At 43.2% G+C, this 19,670-nt stretch overlaps 1 protein-coding gene across 2 annotated transcripts in view; it reads left to right on the top strand.

Annotated features, from left to right (window-relative positions):
• gck (glucokinase (hexokinase 4)) overlaps window positions 1-17,242 on the top strand; it is a 49,115-nt gene extending 31,873 nt beyond the window's left edge. For both annotated transcript variants that reach the window (XM_052040804.1, XM_052040803.1), the window contains 3 exons: window positions 269-424; window positions 4,383-4,616; window positions 15,542-17,242. In XM_052040804.1, the coding sequence (XP_051896764.1) occupies window positions 269-424; window positions 4,383-4,616; window positions 15,542-15,674 (523 nt within the window). In that variant the 3' untranslated portion in view covers window positions 15,675-17,242. The remainder of the gene's footprint in view (window positions 1-268; window positions 425-4,382; window positions 4,617-15,541) is intronic.
• Window positions 17,243-19,670: the final 2,428 nt, after the last annotated feature.

Genomic DNA, 19,670 nt, shown 5'->3' with positions numbered 1-19,670 from the left:
CATGGCACCAAGATATTGCAGTTAAAGGTCTTGGTCTGGGTAGCATCATTAGAGAATTGGACTTTGGCAGTGCATCTTAGGAAAGCACAGTGACAAATGAACATTTTAATATGAATGTAAGAGACAGGATAATTAGGATATCTCAATTGAATCTTTCTGTATTACTGCTTATCTCTTTTTCTGAAAAAATACTTTAAGATGCTGTTGGAGCTTGGAAAGGACATGGTATGTACTGCATAAGATTAAATGTGTCCTTTTTCTTAATTAGATATGAGAAGATTGTTGGTGGGAAATATATGGGCGAGCTTACACGACTTGTGCTACTGAAACTGGTAAATCAAAACCTGCTCTTCAATGGAGAGGCATCTGAGCAGCTGAAAACACGAGGGAGCTTTGAAACAAGATTCCTCTCACAAATAGAAAGGTACAGAACGCCTTAACTGTTTGTGAACAGGATATAAGAGGTGTGAGTTTCCACTCTCCTCATGTACCCAGAGTGTATTTCAGTTTAAAACAGAAAACACTGGAAGTACAGAGATAAATGAACAACATATATCCTGCCTTTCTCTTGTATAAATTGAAAATCTTTATTTCCAGTACTTGTAGTTTGCTTTTTTATATCTGTATTTTGAATGGTTCTGCCGCAAAAGGACTGCCAAATATTATTCCATTATGTGGATACGTTTTTTCCATTTTAACTATTATGTCCCACAGTTTGTAATTTGTAAGCACTGAGGGACCTTCTCTTCAGCATCAAAACTAGTAAATGCCAGAAATGCACAGCAGACCTTTCACCATTTATAAGGAGGAAAGACAGATTAGCATTTGGTGTAACAAAGTAGGATTCAACATGCAAAATGGTAATCAGTCTTCCTTTTTCAGATGAGAAACAAAGGACTGCAGATGCTGGAATCTAGATGAAAAACACGATGATGCTGGAGGAACTCAGCAGGCCAGGCAGCATCCGTGGAGAAAAGCAGGCGGTCAACGTTTTGGGTCAGGACCCTTCTTCAGTACTGAAGATAGGAAAAGGGGAAGCCCGATATACAGGAGAGAAAAGCAGAGCAGTGATAGGTGAACAAAAGAGGGGAGGTGGGGTGGGCACGAGGTGGTGATAGGTAGATGCAGGTAAGAGATAGTGATGGGCAGGTGCGGGAGAGGAGGGGAGAGCAGATCCACCGGGGGATGGGTCAAAGGTAAGGAGGAAAAAAAGGGAGTAGGAAAAAGAGAGGTAGGCTTGGAAAGGGAAGAAAAGAAGAGGCATGCTTGTGGGTGAGTGTGAGGGGTGGAGGGGAGGGTGTGGGGATTACTTAAAGTGGGAGAATTTTCCCACTTTAAGTAATCCCCACATCCTCCCCCCAACCCTAACAAATTCTCCCACTTTAAGTAATCCCCACACCCTCCCCCTGACACCACCCCCCACACCCACCTCCAGCCATGCCTCTTCTTCCCTCTCCTAGCCTCTCTCTCTCTTTTCTACCCCCCGTTTTTTCCTCCTTACCTTTGACCCATCCCCCGGTGGATCTGCTCTCCCCTGCACCTGCCCATCACTATCTCTTACCTGCATCTACCTATCACCACCCTGTGCCCACCTCGCCTCCCCTCTTTTGTCCACCTATCACTGCTCTGCTTTTCTCTCCTATATATTGGGCTTCCCCTTTTCCTATCTTCAGTCCTGAAGAAGGGTCCTGACCCAAAACATTGATCGCCTGCTTTTCTCCACAGATGCTGCCTGGCCTGCTGAGTTCCTCCAGCATCATCGTGTTTTCCCTTTTCAGATGCTGTGTATTTCCAATATTTTCTGTTTCAGCTTTTCTTCAACTGATGTTTTCCCTTTGCATTTTTCTAGAATTCTTCTACTTCTTCCACCCAATAAGTAGAAGACAGCATTGTATCAGTAGTGGCTGGTGTTAGAGATCTTGATATTCTGTTATCCATGAGTTCAACATGTTGGTAAAATAAAAGGATCTAATTATTGAATTCTACAGTGTATACAGCTTTCTAATGTTTTAAAACCCTTTGTGCCAACAGCACTAACAGTCACAAAAGAACTAAAATCTTTTACTGAAAGCCTTGGATCCACACTTTCATGTTACTAGTATGCCTTCCCACAGATTTCACATTGGGGTCCAGCAACTGCTAATATTTCTGTTGTTAACCAAGGACCTGCTGCTGCTCAAATACACCTTAATAATAAGATACATAACTTCGGAGCTATATGTCACTTTATTTGCTTTGGATAACTTGCTTTGGATACAACTAACCTTTTTCAGAGTTTCTCTCAAAATTTCTCATTCAGCTGTTTACATTTTTTTTCATGAATGTGCACATTAAAGCATATTTAACATGAATATGTTATTCAATGCAGGACCCTGAGGGTAAAGGAACAGCACAGAAACTAAGACAAATGCTGCAGATTTCTTATCTTTACGTTTAGGAATTTGCAGTCTGTTGTCTTGTACGCAGTTCAGAGGGAGACATGGGGAGAAATAAATCTTTGGTTGCCAGTGCTAAATTATATGCAAATATTGAAGTCAGTGAAGCCGAATGTTTGAAGGGTAAGTACAACCAGTGGCCAACACTTGTTCGCAAGTCTAGCACAGGTTACCCAAGACAAATTTCTCTTCCATAATTTTCAATGGGCAGTGGTTTTGTAGTTGGAGGCATAAAATTAAAGACTATCATCAAAAGAAAAGATATTAAAAGAACTATTACTAGGCTGAATGTCACAAGGAAGCAGTGATGGATATGGGTGTTTTAAAGGGAATGAGATGCATTTGAAAAAGAACTAAAAAGCATTACTAGGAAAGAAAAAAAGGAACTGGTGGATAACTTTTGTATGTGATGGGCTAAATGACCTCTTAAGGTGTTAGAAAATTATGTGATTCTATGTTAATAAACATCTGGCAAAGAGGTCCTTGTTAGAGGCAAGAGGTACATTGCTTTACAGTAATATAAAATTAGCCAAAGCCTATCATCAGCTAATATCGGATACCTGAAGTCAATGAAAGCAACAAGTGGATTCCATTTTTATGGATGTCCATAAGTAAGTCAGAAAATACACAAAATCACTTGAAACAGTAAGCACACCCCCTTCAGGAACAGCAGCTCATACTCTGCTTGGGGAGTCTGCAACCCGGCAGCACGAACATTAAATTCTCCAACTTCTGGTAAACTGCCCCAATCTTCTGTCCCTTTTCTCTCTCCTCATGATCTACCCAGTCCCATCACCCTTCTCTTTCCCCTCCTCTATGCTCTCCATCTGCCCATCCTCTCACTGATTCGCTTGCCCCACTACCCCCACCTGCCCTCGCCACCTCCCTCCCTCAGTTCTACATATCACCTTCCTCTCCTATCATTCCATCATCTTCAGCCCTTTGTCACTTCCACCTATCAACTGCCAGCTTCTGACACTATCCCCACTCTCCCCTCCTCACCTGGATCCACCTGCCAGCTCTTGCTCCACCCTTTCCTTCCACTTTTTTATATTTACTATCTCCCCTCCATCTTTCAGTCCAGATGAAGGGTCTTGATCCAACACATCGACTGTCCATTTCCCTCCATAGATGCTACCTGACCTGCTGAGTTCCTCCAGCTTTTTGTGTGTATATCTCCACAGTGTTATGATGAATGGTGTTGATGAGAGCCAATTAACATGAGCATTTATTATCTTCCCCTGCCTAGTTACAATGGTACAGAATCAGGATGTCCCACGCTCAATGGCTGGTTTCGATGGGCTTGGAGTATCAGTAGATGTTACATTATTTAATAGAGTTTCCTTGAGCAAGTACCAATAGAAGTGATTGCTTGTCAGTTTCCAAAACAACTCTTAAGTGGTCTCCCACTGTGAAACTGACAGCCTGTGCTCTTTAGATACAGTAGTGTCTGATTACTGCAGGGAGATTACATGTAAACAAGTTTTGTTTTCAAGACTGGTTCATGTTTGCATTTAATTATGTTTATGGAAGCCTATGATATGTATGGGTGCCCATAAGTCGGGCATTTATAACTTGGGAAGGACCGGTATTAACTACTTCTCCTTTTGCACTATAGCACATTTACTTTTTCCATTCCATTTTCACATAACCAGTTTAACAATAAAACAAAGAACTTTGTCTTTGATTGCTATTGCTATCAGCTTTGAAAATGTCACCACCTGGTTGTGCTCACCGTAAACATTTAGCAATGAAAACCTGAGCATAAGAATTGGAATTGAGTGTTAGCTAAAGTTAAGGCAAGAATGCATGAGCTTTCTGACTAACTTTTTGTGCAGTTAGTCTGGTATTTTCCTTTCCGCTGCACTTCATGTGTTAGTTAGCTGTTTTCTACCAAGCAGTTTGAGACAGTTTACTATTGTCATAATCTTTCTTCTTTTATTCAAGTGATACAGGTGACCAGAAGCAAATCTATAATGTTCTGACTACACTAGGTGTGATGCCATCCAAAGTGGACTGTGATATTGTCCATTTGGCATGCAAGAGTGTGTCAACACGGGCAGCACACATTTGTGCAGCTGGATTGGCGGGTGTTATAAATCGGATGTGGGAGAACAAGAGCAGAGGAACGATGAAGATCGCGGTTGGAATTGATGGATCAGTTTACAAGTTACATCCCCAGTAAGTGATTGTTTAAGAGGATAGTGATCCTGGAGTTGTGAAATACACGCTTATAAAGGTAGGATGACTGTGTTGAGATCATGTCCAGCATTTCCATTTCCAGATCAGGTATGGGTAAGCAACAGCATAGTCGAACAATGTGTTGCGCAAATGTAACAATAATAGTTTTCAAAGAAAAAGGGCATAAAATTCAGATCCATAGCTTATTATTGAGAGCATTAGGTGTTATTTTGATTCCAAAATAGCATCTAATATATCCATGCATTTTTGTACCTCGTCATCCCAGGTGTAATGTCGGTGAGGATGTTATCACACAGCCAGCAGAGACTATTATGAGAATGCAGAGACTATTATGAGAATCAGCATGGATCCTTGATTTGACAGCAGCTGCCATTCTGGAGGTCAGCACTCCAGCTAACATGATCTGTCAAATCATTCAGGCCCGAACAGGTGATTTAGCATTCTCTTGTTAAATGGGGAGACTTGATTAAGTGGATATCAACGTAAATCTGCAAGTTGTATTCTCCAGAGATTTCACTGTACCCACCACTTACTGGCTTCATATACCAGTGTGCTCTGGGTGAGATAATAGTGATATTAAGCATACAAGGCTCAGCCATTCAACAAGATATTAAAGATTTACAGGATGAATAAAATTTTCACTGAATCACTTTTTTTTAGAAGCAGACCAACCACGTGACCTCCAATTTGTCTGCAACTAAAATCACCAAAAAAATCAAGAGCACAACAGTACCTTCAATTGAACAAGCTGATCTCTCTACTTATTTCTCTAATTCTACTTTATACTGGGAGCCTAACAAACATTACTCTCCAATGTTGATTATTCAGTTCAATTCAGTACAGTATTTTCATATGTAAGCTTTGAGTGTACCTAGGGCAATGGTATTTCAACATGCCAGAAGTATATTAAAGAAAACAATTTCACACCTCAGTTAGAAGGCAATTATGTTGGAAGAAAAAGTTGACCTGACACCAGTAGGTTACAACTCATGACAATGTTTTCTAACGGGAATTAACATATGTTTACTTTCAGTAGCTGTTTAGACCACTTCCCCACAAAGAGTACCTGACCAATATCCGAGCATAGAACCTAAACATCACAAGTCATTCTATCAGGCCACATTCTACTTGTGAACATAGAACACTACAGCACGGTACAGGCCTTTTGGCCCACAATGTTGTGCCGACAATTTATCCTGCTCTAAGATCTATCTAGTCTTCCCTCCCACGTAGCCCCCTATTTTTCTGTCATTCATGTGTCTATCTAAGAGTCTCTTAAATGTCCCTAATGTATCTGCCCCCAAAACCCCTGCATGCAGTGTGTTCCACGCACCCACCACTCTGTGTGTAAAAAACTTACCCCTGACATCCCCCTTATACCGTCTTCCAATCACCTTAAAATTATGTCCCCTTGTGTTAGCCATTGTCACACAGGGAAAAAGTCTCTGACTGTCCACTCGATCTATGCCTCTTATCATCTTGTACACCTCTATCAAGTCACCTCTCATCCTCCTTCTCTCCAAAGAGAAAAGCCCTAGCTTGCTCAACCTATCCTCATAAGACATGCTCTCTAATCCAGGCAACATCCTGGTAAATCTCCTCTGCACCCTCTCTAAAGCTTCCACATCCTTTCTATAATGAGGCGACCAGAACTGAACACAATACCAAGTGTGGTCTAAACAGAGTTCTACTGAGCTGCAACATCACCTCGCGGCTCTTGAACTCAATACCCTGACTAATGAAGGCCAACACTCCATATGCCTTCTTAACAACCCTATTGACCTGTGTGGCAACCTTGAAGGACCTATGGACGTGGACCCCAAGATCCCTCTGTTCCTCTGCACTGCTAAGAGTCCTGCCATTAAACTTGTATTCTGCCTTTGAATTTCATCTCCCGAAGTGTATCACTTCACACTTTTCCGGGTTGAACTCCATCTGCCACTTCCCAGCCCAGCTCTGCATTCTATCAATATCCTGTTGTAATCTACAGCAACCTTCTACACTATCCACAACACCACCAAGCTTTGTATCATCAGCAAACTTACTAACCCACCCTTCCACATCCACATCCAAGTCATTTATAAAAATCACAAAGAGCAGGGGTCCCAGAACGGATCCCTGCAGAATACCACTGATCACCGACCTCCAGGCAGAATACGCTCCATCTACCACCACCCTCTGTCTTCTATGGGCGAGCCAATTCTGAATCCACACAGCCAAGTTTCCCTGGATCTCATGCCTCCTGACTTTCTGAATAAGCCTTCCATGAGGAACCTTAACAAACGCCTTACTAAAATCCACGTACACTGCTCTACCTTCATCAATGTACTTTGTCACATCCTCAAAGAATTCAATCAGGCTCGTGAGGCACGACCTACCCCTCACAAAGCCATACTGACTGACCCTAATCAGCCTATGCTTCTATAAATGCCCATAAGTGCTGACTCTAAGAATCTCATCCAGTAACTTGCCCACCACTGAAGTAAGACTCACTGGCCTGTAATTCCTAGGTTATCCCTACTCCCTTTCTTAAACATTTGCCACCCTCCAATCATCTGGCACTACTCCTGTGGCCAGTGAGGACGCAAAGATCTTCACCAAAGGCACAGCAATCTCTTCCCTCACTTTCAGTAATAACCTTGGATATATCCCGTCTGGCCCCGGTGACTTATCTATCCTAATGTTTTACAATAGTTCCAGCACATCCTCTTTCCTCACATCGACATGCCCTATCATATGTCTGTCATATGCCATCCTCACAGATGTCAAGGTCTCTCTCTGTGGTGAATACTGAAGCAAAGTATCCATTAAGGACCTCCCCTACCTCTTCCGACTCCAGGCTCACGTTTCCTCTTTTATCCCTGATCGGTCCTACCCTCACTCATATTCTTCACATATGTGTAGAATGCCTTGGGGTTTTCCTTAATCCTACTCGCCAAGGACTTCTCATGCCCCCTTCGAGCTCTCCTAAGTTCATTCTTAAGCTCCCTCCTGGCTACCTTGTAACTCTCCAGGGCCCTGTCTGATCCCTGCTTTCTAAACCTCAGGTAAGCTTCTTTCTTCCTCTTGACAAGATATTCTACGTCTCTTGTCAACCACGGTTCCTTCACTCTACCATCCTTACCCTGCCTCAATGGGACAAACCTATCCAGAGACCCTTAAACAGTGTTTCTTAAACAACCTCCACATTTCCACTGTGCACTTCCCCAAGAACATCTGTTGCCAATTTACGCTCCCAAGTTCCTGCCTAATAGCATCATAATTCCCCCTCGCCCGGTTAAATACTTTCCAAGGCTATGGTAAAGGTCAGGGAGTTATGGTCACTATCTCCAAAATGCTCTTCCACCGAGAGATCTGAAACCTGATTAGGCTCATTGTCTAGTACCAGGTCCAGTATGGCTTCTCCTCTAGTCGGCCTGTCCACATACTGTATCAGGAATCCTTCCAGTACACACCAAACAAATTCTGTCCCATTTATCCCCTTTACAATAAGGTGGTCCCAATCAATATTAGGGAAGTTGAAATCAGCCATGACAACAACCCTGTTATTTTTGCACCTCTCCAAAACCTGCCTCCTGATCTGCTCCTCAGCATCTCTGCTGCTATTGGGGGTTCCGTAGAATACTCCCAATGGAGTGATTGTTCCCTTCCTGTTTCTGACTTCCACCCACACTGACTCAGTGGACAATTCCTCTGGGACATCCTCCCTTTCTACAGCTGTGACACTGTCCCTGATCAGTAAAGCCACTCCCCTACCTTTTACCTCCACCCGGTCCCTTTTAAAACATCTAAACCACAGAATATCCAGCAGCCATTCCTGCCCTTGCGATAGCTAAGTCTCTGTAATGGCCACCACATCACAGTTCCACGTACTTACCCACGCTCTAAGTTCATCACCCTTGTTCCTGATACTTCTCGCATTAAAGTAGACACACTTCAGCCCATCCAACTGACTGCAATTTTGCCCTTTCAACTGCCTATCCCTCCTCACAGTCTTTCTACACTCTGCATCTACTTGTACACTAAATGAACCAAACTCTGACCTATCACTCTGGTTCCCACCTCCCTGCCAAACTAGTTTAAACCCTCCCCAACAGTTCCAGCAAACCTTCCCGCAAGAACATTGGTCCCCCTCCAGTTCAGGTGTAACCCGTCCCTTTTGTACAGGTTGTACCTTCCCCAGAAGAGATCCCAATTATCAACAAATCTGAAACCCTGCCCCCTGCACTAATTTCTCAGCCACGCATTCATCTGCCAAATCATCCTATTCTTACCCTCACTGGCATGTGGTACAGGCAGCAATTCAGAGATTACTGTCCTTGAGGTCCTGCTTTTCAGCTTCCTACCTAATTCCCTATACTTTCTCTTCAGGACCGCATCTATTTTTCTACCTATGTCATTGGTATCAATATGTACCACGACCTCTGGCTGCTTGCCCTCCCCCTTCAGAATGCTGTGGACCCGATCCGAGACATCCCTGATGCTGGCACCAGGGAGGCAACATACCATCCGGGAGTCTCTTTCACAGCCACAGAATCTCCTGTCTGCCCCTCTTACTATGGAATCCCCTATCACTACCGCCCTCCTCTTCTCCCCCCTTCCCTTCTGTACCACACGACCAGGCTCAGTGCCAGAGACCTGGTCACTGCAGCTTTCCCTTGATAGGTCGTCCCCCCCAACAGTATCCAAAGCAGTATACCTGTTATTGAGGGGAACGGCCACAGGGGTACTCCACACTACCTGCCTATTCTCCGTCCTTTTCCTGACAGTCACCCAGCTACCTGCCTCCTGCAGCCTTGGAGTTACTGCCTCCCTGTAGCTCTTGTCTATGTACTCCTCAGTATCCTATAGGAGCCAAAGGTCATCCAGCTGCAGCTCCAGTTCCCTAATACAGTCTGTAAGGAGCTGCAACTGGATGCACCTCGTGCAGATGTGGTTATCAGGGAGACTGGATGTCTCCCAGAACTCCCACATCTCACAAGCTGAACACATCACTGACCCTGGAGCCATTCTCACTACTCTGCACTACAGGGAACACCAAATCAAAGAAAGAATGAAACTTACCGGAGACTTACCTTTGCCTCTTCTCACCGAAGCCTCTTGAACCAAAGCCTCAGCTCCCCATTCCAACACTGGCCACTCACGCTATCTAAGGTCAGCTAATCTGTGTATAAATATAGGATGTAGCTATCACTATACACTGAGGAAAAAATCTCTTTCCTCTAATTATATATACTTATAAAAGCACATTGGGATAAAGTGACATTTTATGGTAGTACAAAACCATCCCCAAGGCAGATCATAAGTTTGTAATGCATTGCTGAAATCAGTGAAAATGAAATGTAAACCAGGCTATTACCTCTTTTGTATTCTGCACAGTAACCATCGACTTCACTGTATTTTCTGATGATCACCTTGATTATACATAAACTAGTGCTACCCACATGCAAAACAATGACCTGCTAGTTGTACTCATAGAATTATACTCATAGAATTCTGAGTCAATCAATTTATAAATTAATAGAACAAAAGAAGACAATTTGACCCATGGAGTCTGGCTCCTTGGAGAGGAATCCATTCAATTCCATTCCACTGCAATTTCCTAATAAGCCTGCAAATTATTTTCCTTCAAGAGCCTTTCCAGTTCCCTACTGAGAGCTCTGATTGATTCCAGGTCTGTTGCCACCAGTTGTGCAGGTTCCAACTCATTACTACTCCCTATGTTTAAAAAAGGTGTTTATCCTCACATTACCCCCATCTCCCCACCCCCACCAGACCCTAACCCTCAAGCCCTTTATCTTTTGTTGTTGCATTGAATCTGTGTTTCCTGATCCTTCATGATAAAAGTTTATCTCTCTTTCCCCTATCTAAATCCACCATGTTCTTCTACACATCAACCAAATCTCCACCTGACCTTCTTTGCTCCATGGAGAATGATTCTAACTGAAATCCTTTATCCCTAGAATTATTCTTGTAGATCTCTTTTACATCCCCTTTAGGACCTTCACATCTTTCCTGCAGTGTATTAACTAGAATTAGACACAATACTGCAGTTCTGGCTGAACCTGTGTCTTATAAAGATTCGACACAACTTCTCTGTTTCTGCTTGTTTGGGAAGCCCAGAATCCCAAATGTTTTCCTAAGCATTCTCCCAACAGGTAATGCCGTTTTCAAAATTTGATGGGCATGAATGTCAAGTTCCTGCTGTTGCTCCACACCCTTTACAATCTATCCTTTAGTCTACATTGCCTGTCTGCGTTCTTTCTGCAAAAATGTACCACTTCATATTTCTGTGCACCTATGCTGGAGGCAATTTAAAGTACTCAATTATGCTACTAGCCAACACATCTTTGGGACACGGGAGAAGCTAGAGGATTCGGGGAAAACCCATGTGTTCACAGGGAGAATGTGCTAAATTCACACAGAAAGCACCAAGGTCAGGATCAAAACTGGATCACTGGAGCTGTGAGGCAGCAGCTCTACTTGCTGCACAACAGTGCTGCCCTTCATGAACTTATGCTTCTTTTTGAACAAGGTTCACATTTGCCCTTCTCTAGTCCTTTGGCACCTCACCTATGTCAAGGCAGGGTTGGAAAACTTGTCATATTGGTTACATCCCATCCAAATCAGATTTAAGCATCATCAGGCTTTCTAATAATTCTCCCTTTCCAGTTTTCATATCCATTACCTCTACCAAATTCACTGATACCATATTCACTCAGTAGAAAAGATTTTCACAGCATCCACTCCTTGGCGAGGATGGTTGCAAATTACTTATAGGTATTCCAACACTGCCCACTGCCTCTATGCATAGATGACTATTTGGTTTGTCCCCTTTGACTCTCACCAACTTTTCCCAATGCACCATAGAAAGCATCCTATTTGGATGTATCATGGCTTGGTACAGCAACTGCTCTGCCCAGGACCGCAAGAAGCTGCAGAGAGTTGTGGACACAGCCCAGCGCATCACGGACATCAGCCTCCCCTCCTTGGACTCTGTCTTTAACTCTCGTTGTCTTGGTGTAGCAGCCAACGTAATCAAAGACCCCACTCACCCGGGACATTCTCTCTTCTCTCCTCTTCCATCGGGTAGTAGATACATGCGCCTGAAGGCACGTACCACCAGACTTAAGGACAGCTTCTACCCCACTGTGATAAGACTATTGAACGGTTCCCTTACACAATGAGATGGACTCTGACCTCATGATCCACCTTGTTGTGACCTTGCACCTTATTGCACTGCACTTTCTCTGTAGCTGTGACACTTTACTCCGTACTGTTACCTGTACTACATCAATGCACTTTGTACTAACTCAATGTAACTGCACTGTGTCATGAATTGACCTGTACGATCAGTTTGTAAGACAAGCTTTTCACTGTACCTCAGTACAAGTGACAATAATAAACCAATACCAATACCTCAGTCCACAATTGCCCCTACTCTTCACCTAATACCCCTACTATTCACAAGCTTATTGAAGACTTTTGAATTTCCTTTCATGTTAGAAGAGACTACAAAAGGCGAGAGGGACAGGCAGCATCTATGGAGGGAAATGGACAGTTGATGTTTCTGGTTGAGACCCTTCACCTGGACTGAAAGATAGAGGGGAGATAGCCAGTATAAAAAGATGGAGGGAAGGGGTGGAGCAAGAGCTGGGAAGCTATAGGTGGATCCAGGTGAGGAGGGTGATAGGCAGAAGGGGGTGGTGAGATTGGGAATAGCACCAGAAGCTGGGAGGTGACAGGTGGAATTTCTATGTTAGATTACTCTTTGCACCTCTCCAGTAGCAGTGTAGACCTGACAGTGTGATGATCAATCTTTCCCAGGTAGTGTCATTGACACCTCACTTGGCCCATCTCATTCCCTGCCAGCACATCCAGCAACGCCTCCTTCGTCATTGGACTAATAAGATTAAATAGGGATATTCCTTCCCTTCTTGTTTTTCACTCTGGCGTTATTACCCAGACAATATTTAGGTAGTTGAAGTCCCCCATATCACTCTTGCTGTACTTATGTTACTAAGTGGCTTCCCATGTTTCTTAGCTTATATAGATTACCCCTGGTAGAGTGACAACATCCTCTTCACTCCTTAACTCTGACCTAATGGATACTGTTATCTCCAGCTTCTTTCTGAACCAGTGCTGCCATCCTGCCTCTTGTTTCTTTCCTTATCTTTTCTCATCACTTTATATCCAACAGTATTAAGTGCCCAGTACTGCCCTTTTTGAACCATGTTTCAATAAACCAAATGTGCTGAAGGTGAATGCAACTGGAAGTCAGTACTGTTACATGTGTTTAGTGCTGGCAATCAAAGGTGAATTTTTTTGAATAACCTGCAGCTTGTGCTTTGGACTCCTGATTCCCCTTCTTCGTTCCTACAACCCGGGATCAATTATTCTGTAATTGTGCAGCTGTACAGAGTAGTTACGTAGGTGGAGCTAACACCACCTATTGGTATTGGTATTGGTTTATTATTGTCACTTGTACCGAGGTACAGTGAAAAACTTGTCTTGCATACCGATCATACAGGTCAATTCATTACACACTGCAGTTACATTGAGGTAGTACAGAGTGCATTGATGTAGTACAGGTAAAAACAATAACAGTACAGAGCAAAGTGTCACAGCTACAGAGAAAGTGCAATGCAATAAGGTGCAAGGTCACAACAAGGTAGATCGTGAGGTCAGAGTCCATCTCACTGTATAAGGGAACCGTTCAATAGTCTTATCACAGTGGGGTAGAAGCTGTCCTTAAGTCTGGTTGTACGTGCCCTCAGGCTCCTGTACCTTCTACCCAATGGAAGAGGAGAGAAGAGAGAATGACCCGGGTGGGTGGGGTCTTTGATTATGCTGGCTGCTACACCAAGGCAGTGAGAGGTAAAGACAGAGTGCAAGGAGGGGAGGCTGGTGTCCGTGATTCGCTGGCTGTGTCCACAACTCTCTGCAGTTTCTTGCAGTCCTGGGCAGAGCAGTTGCCGTACCAAGCTGTGATACATCCAGATAGGATGCTTTCTATTGTGCATCGATAGAAGTTGGTGAGAGTCAAAGGGGACAAACCGAATTTCTTTAGCCTCCTGTGGAAGTAGAGCCACTGGTGAGCTATCTTGGCCGTGGCATCCACGTGATTTGACCAGGACAGGCTGTTGGTGATGTTCACTCCTAGGATCTTGAAGCTCTCAACCCTCTTGACCTCAGCACTGTTGATGTAGACAGGTGCATGTACACCGCCCCCTTTCCTGAAGTCAATGACCAGCTCTTTCGTTTTGTTGACATTGAGGGAAAGGTTGTTGTCATGTCACCATTCCACTAAGCTCTCTATCTCCTTCTTGTACTCTGACTCATCGCCGTTTGAGATACGGTCTACAATGGCGGTATCATCTGCAAACTTGTAGATGGAGTTAGAGCAGAATCTGGCCAGTCAGGGAGTAGAGAGGAGAGGGCTGAGGACGCAGCCTTGTGGGGCACCACTGTTGAGAATAATTGTGCTGGAGGTATTGCTGCCTATCCTCACTGATTGCGGTCTGTTGGTTAGAAAGTCAAGGATCCGGTTACAGAGGGAGGTGTTGAGTCCTAGGTCTCGGAGTTTGGTGAGAAGTTTGCTTGGGATTATTGTATTGAAGGCAGAGCTGTAGTCAATAAACAGTAGTCGAACGTAGGTGTCTTTACTGTCCAGGTGCTCCAGAGCTGAGTGTAGGGCCAGGGAGATGGCATCTGCTGTGGACCTGTTTCGGCGATAGGCGAATTACAGTAGGTCAAGATTGTCTGGGAGGCTGGAGTTGATGCGTGCCATGACCAGCCTCTCAAAGCACTTCATGATGGTGGATGTCAGAGCCACTGGCTGGTAGTCATTGAAGCACGTTACCTTGCTTTTCTTCGGTACCGGGATGATAGTGGTCTTCTTAAAACATGTGGGAACCTGAAATTGAAGCAGGGAGAGGTTAAATATGTCCGCAAATACTTCTGCCAGTTGATCAGCACAAGATCTGAGCACACAGCCAGGGTCACCATCTGGGCCAGGTGCTTTCCTCGTGTTCACTCTCCGGAAGACTGATCTTACGTCCTCCACTGTGATCACAGGTTCAGCTGCATTGGAGGCTGCCAGGGTAGGTGGTGACAATCTACTTCACCTCTGTTCAAAACGCACATAGAATGCGTTAAGTTCATCAGGAAGGGATGTGCTGCTGTTAACTATGCAGCTCGTCTTCGTCTTGTAGCCTGTTACGGCATGTAAGCCCTGCCATAACTGACGGCTGGTCTGGGACTCGGTATTTTGAGTCGGTATTGCCTCTTGGCATCCCTGATAGCTTTCCAAAGGTCATATCTCGATTTCTTGTACAGGTCAGGATCACCAGATTTGTGTGCAATAGTCCTCGACTTCAGTAGGGAGTGGATCTCCTGGTTCATCCATGGTTTCCTGTTTAGGAACAACCGTATTGTCCTCTTTGGTACACAGTCCTCCACACACTTGCTGATAAAGTCTGTGATGGTGGTGGCATACTCATCAAGGCTGGCAGCTGAGTCTTTGAACAATGGAACCAGTATGTACTGAGCTGTAAAGTAGTGTGTATATTCAAAGAAAGATGCTGTCTGAGAGCCAGAGCTCCATCAGAGAAAGGTCTATCTTACTAAAGAACCAAATTGCCCCAAAAGAAATATTTTCAGCCTCTTACTGCACTGGATTTTGTACAAGTTGACAGGGTAACGTCTACAACATATTGCAATATCTAATCCTCCTGGAGTGTAAAAATTTATCATTTCTTTCTAGAATGGTTGACTGAATTAAATTTATTGTATGTGTGTGAGCCACCTATATACCTAGTGAGAGCTAAGCTTGCAGTTTCATACTGAAGGTTTTATTTTTCCTACAGTGTTAACTGTATGTTCTTATCTCACTTTTTCCACAGCTTCAAACACAGGTTTCATGCGATGGTTAGAGAACTTGCACCCTCCTGTGACGTCACTTTCCTTCAGTCCAATGAAGGCAGCAGTCGAGGGGCAGCATTAATCTCTGCAGTGGCATGCAAGATGGCCAGCTGATTGAACAGTAACTTGATTGACTAGTGACTGAATCCTTTCTGCTATATCTGCAGTATTTTTTGGTTTGAATATAGTGAATTCCTTGTGAATGGAAAGACTGGTAAACATACCTCAGTCAATCTATTTGAAGCTCAGAACTTCATGTCTAGTGAAAAGCTGTAAGTCAAAGGTGGAACTTTTAAACACTTGTTTTAAAACAATCTGTTTTAAAAGTTACTAACCTCTCCCTTTCAGATCTTTTTCACCAGCCTCTGGACAAGGGTTAGTGTTCTTAACAATACCTATCACCCCCACCAGATATCCTAGTCCATAGCAATGTTCTGATGAACTTGAAACGAAGATATAATGCAGGATTGTAGTAGGGATTGAAGGATTCAGTCCAGATGAAGGGTCTCGACCCAAAATGTCGACTGTCCATTTCCCTCCATAGATGATGCCTCACCTGCTGAGTTCCTCCAGCTTTTTGTGTGTGGCTCCGGATTCCAGCATCTGCAGTCTCTTGTGTCTCCAAGGATTACAGTAACATTGATTATCCCTTATATTCTGTTTGCTTTATCTCTAAACTATGGGGCAGTGCCAGAGAAGAAATTTGAGTGTTAATTGAAACCAACTGGAATTCAATTCTTTTAACTCCTTCTGATCTTTCTTTTGGTACTTGTGGGAGTTGCAAGCTTGTGCCAAACAGGTATTCAAGTCTATGTCAGATCTTTATGGAGTGACATCATGACAGAGATTACAGCCCTTCACAATGTAATTACTTAATAATCAACATTATGAATGGAATTATGTACTAAAGTGTTATGTTTTATTTGCATAAGTTACCCGTCAATTTGTAAATATCATAAAAAGCAAACTCTACATTGTTCTATTTAATAAGATGTTTTGAATCATAGAATTGTACAGTTTAGAAAAAGGTTGTTTTGGCCCAGCTTCTCCATGCTGACCATGATGTCCTTCTACACTAATCCCATTTTCCTGCACTAGGCCCGTGTACCTCTGTGCCTTTCCTATCAAAGTACCTGTCCAAATATTTTTTAATCGTATTGTATCTGCCTCCACCACCTCCTCTAGCAGCTGGCTCCAGATAACAACCACCCTTTGTGAGAAAATTTTAATCCTAATCTTCAGATCTGTTTTAAATTTCTCTGGTTTTACCTTAAACCTGTGACCCTAGTTCTAGACTGCGCTCGCCTGGGGAAAACATTATCATCTATCCTATCTATGCCCTTCATAATTTTATAAACTCCTCAGCCTTCTACATTCTTGTGTGAATAACCCCAACCTATCTAATCTCTCTTTATAACTACAGCCCTCCATTACAGGCAACATCCTGGTGAATCTCTTCTGCACTCTCTCTATTGCTACCACACCCTTCCTGTAGTGAAGTGACCAGAACAGCCTAAGTGTGTCTACCCAATGCTTTGTACAGCGGCACCATGACTTCCTTCTTTTCCCAATCAAATCTTCAATATCCTGTGTTAACTAAGGTTGCCTAAACTTACCATCTTTCCTCTTTACCCTTTACCGGGAATGCTGACTCTGAACTCTTACTAGCTCATTTTAAAATGCCTCCCATTTATTGGGTGATGTTTTTATACCCTCTAGCAGCTGCTCTCTGTCTACCTCCACCTCGCACACTATTGAATCCACCCTCTCCCAGTTTAGGGCCCTAGCTCGAGACTAACCTTATCTTTTTCCATGACAATCTTGAAGGTTGTAACAAAAAATTATGTTGACAAATTAATATTTGGAATTTGCATATTTTCCTTGATTTCTAACTTTTACAGAAAAACAATGCTGCAGCAAAGCCAGATAAAGTGTTCAAAATAATTTTAGAATAGAAAGCTATCCTCACATTTTCACAGATGGTGATGATATCTTCAGCAAAGACAACTGCTCCCTATTTCCAAGAAAAATATTTATCTTAGGTACAAATTTAAATTTACAGCAACTTCCATGAATGTTTCTGCAAAGTTTACTATCCCACTGTATCTGAAGACGCTGAGAATGGGAAGTTCTTTGTTCTGAAACAATGATGGACAAGTTTTTTTTTCCACGGGGAGAGCCAGATTTACAATCAAAATCACTTCCCAACTAAACTTATGAGAAACCTCTATTTGTTTAACCCTACACAACCAGTTACTTAGTTCACTGCTCCCTCACCCTACATAACCACATGCCTTAGTTCAAACATAGAACAGTACAGCACAGGATCAGGCCCTTCGGCCCACAATATTGTGCCAAACTAATTAAACTACTAATTAAGTGCCTAACTAAACTCATCCCTTCTGCCTACACAATGTCCATATCCCTTCATTCTCTGCTTATTCATGTGCCCATCTAAGAGCCTCTTAAATGCCTCTATTGTATTTGCCTCCACTACCACCCCTGGCAGCACATTCCAGGCACCCACGACTCTCTGTAATAAAAACTTGCCTCGCACATCTCCATTGAACTTAAACCCTTTCACCTTAACTGCATGACCTCTAGTATTAGGTATTTCAACTCTGGGAAAAAAGATACCAGCTGTCTACTCTTACCTATGCCTCTCATAATCTTATAAACATCCATCAGATCTCCCCTCAGCCTCTGCCGCTCCAGAGAAAACAACCCAAGTTTGTGCAACCTCTCCTTATAGCACATGCTCTTGAAGCCAGGCAACATCCTGGTATCCTAGTTCTCTGCTCCCTCACTGTCTCATCACTGCTCCAGTCACCACTGCCATGTTGGTCCAGCTATGACATCTCTACTGCAGCTCTCCACCTTGCTGGACCTGTGACCACCAGCACTGTCTCTCGGTATTTTACACTGACAGTAATGTGCCCACCAGTACTTTAGTTTTTTAGCAGTACTGTACACCTGGGTCAAGGGTGGGATCTGGACTCAGGCCCAGTACCATCTTCTCTGCCTGGAGAGGCTCAGTCATTGTGATCATTCTGGGTTATAAGGGAATCAAGGAATAGTGCTGGAGAATGTGACTGAGGTAGATCAGCCATGATTTTAATGAACAACAGAGCTGGCTTGAAGGGGTGGATGGCCTTCTCCTACTACTTTTGCTCTTATCCCTGGGTATCTAGGCTCAGGCCTGGGGTCAGGTAGAGCCAGAAGACAAGGCGGACGGTAGGGAAATTTCAGTCCTACCTTGGGTCGTTAGCCCGAGCCTCCACTGGTGTCATGTTGGGCCCCACATGCTCCTCCTTCAAGGCGTTGTGGCTGTCCTTGCAATTCCTGGCGACTCTTGGCAATCTCGCAGTGGGGATATGGGCCCATCCTGTGGGCCACAGTTCTAAAAGGAAGTTAAATTGTGGAGTAAAATCTCAGTGCTCTGAGGGAAGGAATACAAAGAAACAACATTTGTATTAAATTAATTTACTTAAATTTTTTTTTTTTACAGGTTATTGAAGTTTTGATAGGAAGTCAATAATGTTTATCACTCCTAACTTCATCACTAAGCTTGTGATGCACTGACTTAATTTTTTTCAAAAAAAAGATCACCACCTTAATAATTTACATCATGATCAAATCCTGTTTAGTTCTTACATCAATTCTTGCACACCAGTTGTAATTATAGTTCTCAGTCAAAGTGAGAACATTTCTTGCTGTATACTATTAGTACTGTTACACTCTGAGTTGCAGCCAAATATTGTAAATATTGTGCTATTCATGAATGTTTTTGGATATCATGTGATTAATTTCTAGGAGCACTCTATGTATCAACTGTAGCAGGATGGTGAGTAAATTAATAAATACAAATGTTACTTTGTGGCTAAATGAAAGAATAAATGCACAAATAAAATGCCTTGTGTCTGATTTAATTTCTGTCTGCTGTGGCATTATGTATTTCGTGGTTAATCTGATTTGTTTCCAGTTACGCAACCTCCAGGTTAGTCGTATCTCTGGTCAGTTTGGACCTAGAAAGGTATTAGTGTGGAAAGGGAAAATTTCTAGCATCATCAAAGAAAGAAATGATAAAACAAATTCTTTGTCTCGTGTCCA

Source organism: Pristis pectinata, chromosome 29, assembly GCF_009764475.1.
Source record: "Pristis pectinata isolate sPriPec2 chromosome 29, sPriPec2.1.pri, whole genome shotgun sequence".
Classification (NCBI taxonomy): Eukaryota; Metazoa; Chordata; class Chondrichthyes; order Rhinopristiformes; family Pristidae; genus Pristis; species Pristis pectinata.
The sequence above is the reverse complement of the archived record's forward strand: the minus strand, read 5'-3'. Positions and strand labels throughout refer to the sequence as shown.